Genomic DNA, 11,753 nt, shown 5'->3' on the forward strand with positions numbered 1-11,753 from the left:
GGTCTTTTTTGATGGAGGGCACTCTCTCTCATGTGAAGCTTTTGTCCTCCGATAAGATGACTCTAATGTTGTGTTAGGCCATCTTCATAAGGTGACTCTCTTTAATAGGGACCCCCCCGCTCTCTCTTAATTGTCTCTCTCTCTCTTAATGAACTCTCTCTCTCTCTTAGTGGGCTCTCTCTCTCTAACCCTTTTGATGTGTGACACTAATAGGTCGGTCATCCACTGATAAGATGACCAATAGCATCTTGGACCTATGATAAGATGACTCATACCCATCTTTTGATTTGATGAGTGCTCACTCTCTCTCTATATAATGGACTTTTGATGAGTGAGACTAATAGATCGGTCATCCACTTATGATAGCATGTTTGTTGGCCTATGATAAGATGACTCATAAGCATCTTTTGATTTGAGGGCTCTCTTCGTCTCTCTAAAAATGTTATTATCAGCAGTTGCATGGTCATCTTTACATGCAAACCTTAAAACAAGCCAAACCATCCTACTTGCATTGGGGGATAAGTGGTGGGGGTGCCCACCATACAAGATTCTGATGTGAAGCATTATCAAGGATTGGACAGGCAGCTGGAGACTCGACATTGTATGGCCCTCAAACCCTAGTTGTATGGTTTCTTCAGTGAGGTTGCTTTTTGTTATCGGAGGATTTAAACCACAAGTTTAGAGATTTTGAGAGGGATGGGAAATTTCTCTCATTTCTCTTTTTCCCTTTTGTTTCTTTCTTGGCTTGTTCTAATTGCTTCTTGAAACTCTGAACTGTCGCTTCATATCTTTATGCAAAACATTACTGTTAGGCATTGATGTTTAGTGTTTTGACAAGACTAGGTGGATTGAATATTACTGTTTGCACTCACATAGAGAGAGAGAGAGAGTGAGAGAGTGACTTAAGTGGATGCCTTAAGTGGGAGAGAGAGACGCTTAAGTGGGTACCTTAAGTGGAGATGTATAGTCTTACATGTATGAGAGAGAGAGAGAGAGAGACCCTTAGTGGGTTCCTTAGGTGGAGATGTTTGCTTGTGTGCCTCAGGTGGAGAGGGATCACTTGAGTGAAAAATATACATGTGCATGATTGTGTGTGTGGGAGAGAGAGAGAGATTCAAGACAAGAATGTTTGTTGTAGAGAGAGAGTGATACAAGGTACAAGGATGTTTGTTTTGTAGGGAAGTTTGAGAGCGAGCGAGTGATTCAAGATCTGGGGATGTTTGTTCATGGGGAAGTTCCTGCAAAGGAGATTTGTGCTGATCCAATGCTTCCCACATTTGAAAGCATGGACATTCCACCAGCGCTCCATCATGGAAAACCATGGAAGAGGGCTGTCATGCCTATTTTCTTATGGAAGCGCTTTCCTATGTTATGTGATGGAGCTTTCACATGGCAAAGCTCTCTTCAGTAGAGCGTTCTGTGGGTAGGTCAGGAAAGGTTGACTCGTCCCGGACTTAACCCAACCCCACCTTATAGGATTCAAGCGGGCCCGACACTGGGTAGGTCCAAGTCATTTGGACCTTGACCCAACGTGCTGGGTCCATCGAATGGACCCATACTTAGACGCGTCCAGGTGGACCCGACACCCAGCGCGAGGTTCTTCAGAAAAATGCATAATACCATGGCCGGAATATTGGCAAACGACCTCTTTTTAACTTGAGAGAGAGAGAGGAAACACGATTCAAGGCGACATCTTCTCTGGCCTTACCCAATTTCAATGTTTTCGCCATTCTTTCAGGGGATTAATCACACTAGCATAGAGAGAGAGAATGATCTCTAAGCACGTAGAGAGAGAGAGAGAGAGTCATTTTTTATTGTATTCTTATAATTGGAGTCATTTTTTAGTGTGGTTTTATAATTGGTGATTTGATTTAGTAGAAGTACATGTGATTCTTGTCCAAAAAAAAAAAAAAAAAGAAAAGAAAAAAAGAGAAAGAGAGAGAGAGCTAAACATGCAGGCCCTTGGTTCTTGTGTTTTTAGAGAGAGAGAGAGAGAGCATGACATCTAACACGTTGGCTTTGTTGTTGTGCTTTCATCAACTCGCAAGCAATTGTTACGCGTGGTCAAGTGGCGCACTCCCATTGGTCCAGCATAAAATCATGGGTCTTTCTTCTACTTCACAAAAAAATTCCACAAATATTGTAGTGAAAAATGGAATGCTTCAACTATTTCAGTGAAGTGAGAGAAATCCTTCAACTCTAAGCACGATTATTGCAGCTAGAGAAAGAAAGACACTTGTAGTGAGAGAAAGTGAAAAAATAAAATAAAAATCCCAAGTGTATTGTAGTGAGAGAAGGGCAAGAAAAAAGGAGCATTGGATCCCCAATTCAAACAATGTTTTGTGTGTGTTTTGCAACACAAAAAGTACGAGGCATTGGATTGGAAGAGTGGTGTTATTGGTCACACGGGTGAACATGCACGTGCTACGGATCCCAAGGTGCCGCCTTGGCCCTCACACAAATAATAATTTAAAAAATTATATCTACATAATATCTTTTACAAACATACATGTGAGGGAAAGCCTTGAGAAGCTCCTCTAATAATATTCTATCTCACATTCACTTTCTCGAGGCTACATTGCAACCACATTTCCTCTAATTTTAGGGTTTGAGTCCCTAGGAATAATAACATCTCTCTCTCTCACTCTCTCTCTCTCTATATATATATATTCTCTCTCTCACTCTCTCTCTCTCGCTATATATATATACTTTCTCTATATATATGTAGAGATAGAAGATTTCATGTGCTCCGGCAGGAGCAAAATGTATAGTAGCTCCCTCGGAAAAAACTCGGAGTGGGAAGTGTTTTTAGGACCCAAGTTTTTCGACTCTGGTCTGAGTAACCTAGCCACCCATCAAATACTTCAGTCGAATATCCGCTCTGAAGTGGCAACGAAAAAGGGAAATTTAACAAAATATGCATGAGAGATGTATTACTTAACATTTTTCGCATTTGTAACTATTGCAATTACTCATTATATGTATTTTGACGGGCATCTCGTATATATTTAGATAAATTTCCCTAGAAAAAGTCACTCCCTAGGGTGCATGACATTCAATATTCAAATGGTTAAATCTAGGTAAATATAATCACTGTAATGATTCTTACACAAATTTCAGATGATGAGAATATTAGTAGTAGGGTCTCTTGGAGGGGAACCAAATGTACAATTGCACCCGCAGGAACACACTATCTGCTAGAGCAAGGCATGAATGTGGTCTACTAAGATAAATAGACCACATTGATCCTTAGGCTTTCTCTCTCTTTCTCTCAAATATCCTTGGGCCTTAACATGTAATCGTTGACTCTCTCTCGAGAACCATTCTCTTTGATCTTGGCCGTTGGTGCGATCAATGTGGACGGCTAGGATCCGGCCGACCCAGAGTGCGGCCGGCGGATGATGAAACTAGGTGTGCCAGAGCTCAGGGCATTCGTCACGCGTGTGGATAACGGTCGCTTTCGCATGCACCGGGTGTCGACAAATTCATGATTAAATAACAATTAAACAAAAAAAAAAAACCCGTTTTTTTTTGACTTAAGAACCTTGATCACTAGAATGAGAGCACAAAAAAAATAAAAGAGGATAAAAAAGATATTTTTTGGCTTATTAAACAAACTTGGCTACCATGGTCAGCATAAATGAAGGTGGCACGCCAACGTGCGGAGGGCTCCCCCTCTTTTTTTATTTATAAAGTATAGTCATGCTTGCCCACCAATTCAAAACAACAAAAGCTATATAAATAACAAAATAATAATAATAATAACAAAAACAATAATAGAAATATACCAACAACAACAATCCCAATTAATATAGTAAATAACAATAATAAAAAGGAGAGCTATTTGCATTAGTGTTTTTGCCTAGGTGCACCTGTGTAAATTGGTGGAAATTCTATTGGACGAGGTCTATTTCATATTCCCACCCATGTTTTAGCCGCAAATGATGAGAATGGTATTGAATTCCCCTCAAAAAAATAATAAGAATAACAACAAGAAGAAAAAGAATAATATCAAGAATGTAAATTGGTGGAAATTTCATTTAATATTCCCACCCATCCATGTTTGAGTTGGGAAATGATGAGAATGGTATTGACTTACACAAATAATGGTATTAATCTATTTACACAAATCAATTAATAATAACCACAATGCAAGTACTAATTATAATTAGCATGACAAAATCTATCATTAAGATGGTATTGGTAATAGTAACAAAAATGTTAGAAAATAAAATGATGGCAAATACCAACAAATAATGATAGTATGATAATGTATTATGACAATTAAAGAAAGGTGACATGCCTGCATCACATGGGTAGGATGCTTCTGATTCTTGTGGAACCAAGGACAATGGAAGACAAAATTTTGAAGAGAATCCCACTGCAAATTGTTCTTTTCATGGCCAGAACATGGAACAGCTAGTGTCAGTAAGCGCAATCAATGATTCAATTTTTATTTATGTATATATGAATAAGTTACAATAAGGGTGGATCAATGGGGCTTGGACCACTGGCACAAACCGTAGAAATTTCAAAAGGAAACCCTAAAAATCTCAAGAGTGCATTAAATTGGAAACCCTAAAAACCTCAAGAGTGCATTAAATTTGGATGAGTGCAAGCTTGAAATTTATTTGTTTTGTTGAATGCTGAGGTTTTGATTCTTTTTCTGTGTGCCCAAGTTGAGAAATAAATTTATAAGGTCTAAAATGATAAACAAAAGACTAATGGGGACATTGGTGGGGGTTATTGAATGCAACCATGCAATCACAATAATGTATTGGGATCCTCACTTTTTGCTGTTCCTTTTGTAGTGTGTGTTTTTTGCTTTTGTGAGATGAGAGGGAGAGAGAAAGATTTGCATTTGTGAGATGAGGGAGAGAGAAAGAGAGGGAAGGACTAAAGGTTTAGAGAGAGAGAGAGGGAGAGAGAAAGAGAGAGAGGGAAGAACTAAAGTTTTAGAGAGAGAGAGAGAGATTGCATCAGCAGTCATCAATGGAAGAAAAGTGGAAGGGTCTCTCAATGGACGGAATGTCCATTTAAAAGATAAATTTGAAGAAGCATAAGTGAAAATTTTTGTTTTCTTCTCCATGAGCAAGCACTTGAAGATTTCCAAGCTCCATTAAGGTTAGAGAGAGAGAGAGAAAGCTTAGAGAGAGAGAGAGGTTGGTGCTACAGAAGATTCTCAACAGGTCCCATCACCATGAAAGAAGTCGGTGATTCCCTCCATGATCATTGGCCCATTGAAAACTTCAAGCTCCTCACAACACGAAACATAGAAGCCTCTCTCTGTCTCTCTCTACCTCTTTCTCTCTCTTCATAGCTACCCCACATTATTTAATTCTCAAAGCCCATAATAAATTAAGCCAAGTTAAGAGCTTCCCCACATTAAATTAAGGCTAGTTAAAAGCTTCATTCAGACCACATGCACCAGGACAAACCTTCACTCAAGAACTTTTCACCCTGTCCCAAATCCTACAAACTCGGTAGCCGAGTTTCTCTCTCTAAAAACATACACATCTATCTCTCTCTAAAACACAAAATCTCTCTCTAAACACACACAATATGAAATGCAATGAGTTAGGAAAGGGACTCAAAATTCTTGGGTCTCTTAAAGGGAAGCAAAAGACAAGCAATGGGCTGAGGGCCCTTGAATTCATGAGGAGGTCGCTGCAAAAAATCAGTAAAGAAATGTATAGCAGTTGGGAAAATTGACCTATTGACATTGCATATATCATCATCATTTATCATCCTATGGATCACTAACATTTCTTTTGTTTCTTAGGAAAATGCATGGGTGGGTAGGTTTTGCTGCCCAATGAAAAAGTCAGCGCGCTTAGAGAGAGAAAGACCGTAGAGAGAGAAAATGGAGATAGAGAGAGAAAGACCATAGAGAGAAAATAAAGATAGAGAGAGAAAGACCATAGAGAGAAATAGAGATAGAGAGGATGAGCTAGAGAGAGAAAACAGAGATAAAGACCATAGCGAGAGAAAATAGAGATAAAGAGAGAAAGACCATAGAGGGAGAAAATAGAGAGAGAAAGAGACAGACTCTTTTTGAGGTGCTTTGAAAGTTCAAAGTCGAGAGATAGAGAGAGAGAGAGAGAGAGAGAGAGAGAGAGAGAGAGGGAGAGGAAGAGACTGTGTGTAAATTGGCTTATATGAAACTTCATGGAGTTGATGTAGAAAGGTGCAATCCTCATTCTCCCCTCTTCACACTACTCACCCATTCTCTTATATAAATTCCTTATTTTCCCCCTTCTGCCGGGGCAACTTCAACCAGCAGTGAGATATAGACATTTAGAGAGAGAGAGAGATAAGAATTGGGGTAGAGAGAGAGAAGAAAAAATGGAGAATTGAACATGTTCTCGCTTCATAACCAGACTAGAGATGTGTAGTTTTTGGCAGAGGATGGACAACGATCAAGGCGACCTCTCCGACATCGTTCGAGCGAGCGGCGGAGGCCCAGAGCCCACCTTTGAATGGCATTTCCCGACTAATTCGACTAGTTTTCCAGCGATCTCAGAGGACTTTGGTGACCCCTTCTCGGTTTTCCGGCATCCGGAGATCAATTTTCCTTCAAATTCTTCCGCCACCATGACGAAACCATCAATAGGAGGGGAGAGGGAAAGAGAACCTATGTTAAATGAAGCTGGTTTAATGGTTGGTGAGGAGATGAGGCCATGTGAGCTTCTCTCTAGAATGCTTCAAATATCAACACCAAAGTCAAAAGCATCACCAGTGTGTGGCCTCATCAATTCTTCTTCTTCCTCTTCTACTTCTTGTTCTACTTCATCATCATCAGTTTCTCCTAGGATTGTTAAGACTCCGATTGTTGGTGCAAGTGATAATAGTGTTAAGACTCAGCTAGTTGTGGGTTCAGTGGGGTGTCAGTCTGAGAGCAATGGCTTGCAGATTTCTTCTCCTAGGAACTCGGGGATCAAGAGAAGGTAAAGTGGGAGCAATCATAGAGAGAGAGAGAGAGAGAGAGAGAGAGAGAGAGAGAGAGAGAGAGATTTCCTAGGTTGTTTACCTTGTGGTGTGTAGTATAATTTTCCATGGGTTTCTGCATGGATTTATGTTGAAGATTGATTTTTGAGTCAAAAATATGTGACTTTTTTACTATCTTGGGGGGATCATCTTAAAATTTTCCTTTACTTGTTTACATCCTTTTTTCTTTTTTTTTTTTTTTTTGTTCTTTTCTCTTTCTAGACTTTGATCTTTAGCTTGATGGAACTAACCTTCATTAACATTAAAAGATTGGCTTTTCCTGGACTTGGTTTTTGAGGAATATCTCATTCTAAATATTTCTGGCCACAAATTCAATGATAACCGTGACAAATAATAGAAACTGTTAAATCTGCCATCTCTTTTATGTTTTTTTCCTCTTTAAGCATAAAACTGTCATCCCTTTGATAAAACCCAAGATCTATATTTCACAAATGATCCAAAAGACTGATAAAACATGGTCAGTATTTTTTTTGACATTTTAATTGAGGAAATCACTGTTTCTAGTCTTTCTTTTCCTTTCTCCATGGGAAAATGGTGATCATATGAATCTGGTACATACCTAACAGAATCTCTGGTCAAACAGTGAAAACCCACCTGCTCTCCCATGTTGCTTGTTGAGAATAACAAGAGAATTGAAACCTTTTCTTTTCTATTTGTTTTTCCATGACTTGTGAGATAAGAAAACTGAGCATTCTTCTTTATAATTTCCTCTTTTTTTTTTTACTTTTATTAGGAAGAGTCAAACTAAGAAGGTGGTGTGCATTCCTGCACCTTCAGCTGCCACTAACAGGCAAAGTGGTGAGGTTGTTCCCTCAGACCTTTGGGCATGGAGAAAGTATGGACAAAAACCCATCAAAGGTTCCCCTTATCCAAGGTATTCTTCTCCGAAAGCCCATCATTTTTTTAAGTTATACTATTGAATGAGAAATCAGAAAAAAAGAAACCATCATTTTTTTTGGATGAATTATATATTTGAAACAAGAAATAAGTTAGATCATGCAAATAAGAAAAAACCATGATTTTGCTTTTCATCTAAAGTTTTTGGCTAAGATTATATAAACTTGATGATTTGCTTGGAGCTAAGATGAAATGATGAAATCAGTTCTTGTGGTCTTCATTTTCATCAAGTGGGTTGCTTTCATTCAAAATGTTATTGCCACATCAGTTGAAGCTTGAACAATAAATTAAAGAGGATTTCATGGAAGTAATATTGGAAGTTGTTGCCAACTACAATCACCTTTAGAATATGAAGAAAGAGTATCAAATTTTTTCATGCATCTATTATTGTATGGTAGTATCTCTCACATGAGTACAGGTCATTAATAGGTAGCATCCTAGGTTTATAAATGAACAGTTCCTCATTGTTTCATACATCACCATCTCTGATCTTGCATCAAATGCCTGAATGAATATGGATTGGCACTATTTCATTCAAAGAAAAAAAATATAGATTGGCAATAAAGGAATCTCTCTCTCTCTCTCTCAAAAGGTTATATTTCGTCAAAATGCCAAATCTCTTAGTAAGTCATAGTACTGATTAACAATGTGAACTTAGGCATATTAATTATCTCCTTCTTCTTGCTCTCTACCATTTCATTAGTTTCTAAGCTATAAGACTTGTATACAATTTTGTGGCATTAAGTTAATAGTAGCACTGCATATATTTCATATGGGCTTATTAAATTCTTTTGTGCTTAGATAAACAAATGTTGTGCTTAGATAAACCACATTTGTTTCCTCTATGTTAATTTTGTAGAGCTTTCAGCACCCCAAGCAAACCTAGTTCCCATTAAACACATCATCAACTAAAACCCAAAACCCTAAATTAATGATACAAACATCACATTTTTGCCATTGTATTTAGATCTTGGAGTGCTTTGTCCCTTAATCATACAACGTTATGGTACTAACTGCTAAATCAAACTTCGAATTCTAATAATAAAATTGTGCATAATTTTCAGGGGTTACTATAGATGCAGCAGCTCGAAAGGTTGCTCAGCTCGAAAGCAAGTAGAACGTAGTCGTAACGATCCCAACATGCTCGTTATCACCTACACATCTGAACACAACCATCCATGGCCAACACAGAGAAACGCTCTCGCTGGGTCAACAAGGTCCCAGCCAATGAAGGCAAATTCTTTGAAGAATTCCCCATCGACCCAACAAAACCCTAACCTTAATTCTGCACTCTCCATCAAGCAAGAGATTAAGGACACCGATAATTCCACCATCACCAATACAAGGAGTAGCGATAACTATACCAACAATGATGTTGATAGTAGTATATCCATTAAGGATGATATAATGGGCGCAGAGAGAGAAGTGATCATGGAGGATCGAGGCTTCAATCCAGGGTTTCCGGTTTATAGGCCGGTTCCAACTGACCAGAACCATTCAGATGATTTCTTTGCAGATTTGGGAGAGTTAGAGCCAGACCCTCTTAACCTCATGTTCAACCAAGGGTTCAATGAAGATAAGAGTGATGAAGATGGTGAGAACAAGGAAGTGGAGCCATTTAGCCTATTTGACTGGTCTGAAAACTCATTTGGAGATTCTAGGAGGGGTTTATAATAAGACCTTGGAGAGGCCAATGTCTTGGACGTTGGTGCAACTTCAAATTCAAGGTCTTGGTATAAACCCCATTCCCATCTCTTTGCAAGAGTTTGAATCAGAAGAAGAAGAAGAAGAAGAAGATGAAGAAGCATTGATTCTCTCTCTTTCTCTCTCTCTGTCTTCTTTCTCTATGTTTATGTCTTATCTATTTATTTATGTATCTTGTTTTTGTAAGTGTTGAATGAGTAAAGACTAAAGAGGCCTTCTAAGGGATGGGACAGAGAAGCTTGAGGAACATAAGCTCTCAACTGTTTGAGAAGTACAAATTTGAGATATGACTGAATAGCTTTATTGAAGAGGTGGATTGTCTTAACCTTTCTCCTTCTTTCCTTCACTTCTTTCTTATCTTCCACAGTGCACAATAATCATTACACATTCCCCTCCCATTGGCATTCAAAACCACATACTGTAGTCTCTTGGGTGGAGAAATAAAGAGACAAAGAAGAAAGCCAAAGGCAAAAAGAGGGGAAGACAAGAAATGAGTAAAAAAAAAGCCTGATACTCATGGATCCTTAGAATCCTAGAGATGAATGATATGATATGATGATGATGGTGAAGAGATTAGGGTTTTTTCTCTTTAGGGTTTTTGAGTCCTCTTCCATTACATAATGCCTCAAGCTCTTGAAACTTTTGAATATATAGTTGGATATTATCTCATCCTTATAAATTACTTAAGGGCTAGTTTGCACATGTAATTCATCATCTAATCTCTTCAATTACTCTTCAATCTTTGATTATATGCTTGTATTTATCGTATCTTTTTTAAAGGCTTAGCTTGTAAATGTAACTCGTCATCTTATATTTTTATTATTTATTATTGAAACTTTGATTATGCACATGGATATATATTATCTTTTTTTATTACTTTAGGGCTTAGTTTGTAGATGCAATTCATTGTATTTTGATTTAAACCATGGTTGTATAAATGTAGATAAGGACTTAGGTGTAAGTGTCACGTGAAGGGAGGAGATCTCGAAGTTAAAGGATCATATATTTTATTGAATTGTGGGTTAGTAGTTTATAAGAGTTTAATGCGGTTGTTTGTGTGATTTATGAGATCACATGTTCTTTAAAGTTTAATGTTGGTTGTTTGAGTGATTTATGGGATGGCATGTTGTTTTATAGAAGGTTTGGGAAATGGGTTTGTGGGGGTTGTTACAAGAGAGTGCGTGCCTTTGTGAGTGTGCAACCTAAACAAAGGTCAATTCACCAAAGCCATCGCCTAAGCCCTCTCTCCCTCTCTCTCTCTCTCTCTCTCTCAAAATACTCAATCACCCAATTCTCTCCCTCTCTCTCTTTCTCTCAAAATACTCAATCACCCAAATCTATCTTCCTCTCTCTCTCTCTCACACACATATTTTATTCTTATACAACTCAATCTCTCAAACCTCTCTCTCGCTCACTCGCTCATTTTTTATTCTCTTTTAAGCCTCACACAACTTATTCTCTCAAACCTCAATTACCCAAGAAAATTAATCTATAATTTCAAACAAGTACCCAACACATACACAAACACACACACTCTCCCTTTCTCTCTCTCCTCTAGGTAAATGGTTGTGGGGTTGGGCGCTTTGATGGTGTGGTGCCTTTGAGAAAATGTTAGGATAAATGTTTTAGTATTGGGTTATCCTCTCTTTTCTATGAAAGTTTTTTATAGCAATTTGCCTTGTGTTGTGTTGAGAAGGCACACAAGGAAAAAAAGAAAATAAGAAGCTAGTGGAAAATGGTCATGGATGGAACCCAAAAAACAGAATCAAGTTTCATAGAGCAACATATCTCTCTCTTCATATTTTTTTTTTTTTTTTTGACTGAGTTTCAAAAGATCTTCAAAAAATCATGAATTTATGCAACTGATATAAACAAGTGTGTTATCTTTTTGTAAAAAAATACTTTCTAAAAATAAAAGTAAGAGATACGGTTCAATTGAAATTAGTCCGATCGAACTAGTTGGACTAATATTTCAAGAAACAAGGAACATGGAATAGCAATTAAAGAAAATATTACCTTATTGTGGTACGATCCCATGCTTTGTGGTGAATAAACATAGAGTGATCGTGTTTACTTTGAGTGAAGCCAGTTGCAAGAATAATAGCTCGAAAATAATCTAACTACGCACGAAGAGCTTGTTTGAG

At 37.9% G+C, this 11,753-nt stretch overlaps 1 protein-coding gene and 1 long non-coding RNA gene across 2 annotated transcripts; both read left to right on the plus strand.

Moving 5' to 3' along the window:
• Position 1: 1 nt before the first annotated feature.
• Positions 2–365, plus strand: LOC148783050 (uncharacterized). Its single transcript, XR_016048887.1, has 2 exons — positions 2–91; positions 214–365. It is a non-coding gene; the product is annotated as an uncharacterized LOC148783050 (long non-coding RNA).
• Positions 366–5,758: 5,393 nt separating this feature from the next.
• On the plus strand, positions 5,759–9,917 carry LOC18443023 (putative WRKY transcription factor 14). The gene is made up of 3 exons (XM_006853226.4): positions 5,759–6,947; positions 7,742–7,882; positions 8,970–9,917. Exons 1-3 carry the CDS (start codon positions 6,388–6,390, stop codon positions 9,577–9,579), a joined length of 1,311 nt encoding a protein of 436 aa, XP_006853288.2. The 5' UTR covers positions 5,759–6,387; the 3' UTR covers positions 9,580–9,917.
• The last annotated feature ends 1,836 nt before the right edge of the window (positions 9,918–11,753 follow it).

The sequence above is a fragment of the Amborella trichopoda genome, chromosome 2 (assembly GCF_054954075.1).
Source record: "Amborella trichopoda isolate Santa Cruz 75 chromosome 2, AtrichopodaSantaCruz75HAP2 v2.0, whole genome shotgun sequence".
Classification (NCBI taxonomy): domain Eukaryota; kingdom Viridiplantae; phylum Streptophyta; class Magnoliopsida; order Amborellales; family Amborellaceae; genus Amborella; species Amborella trichopoda.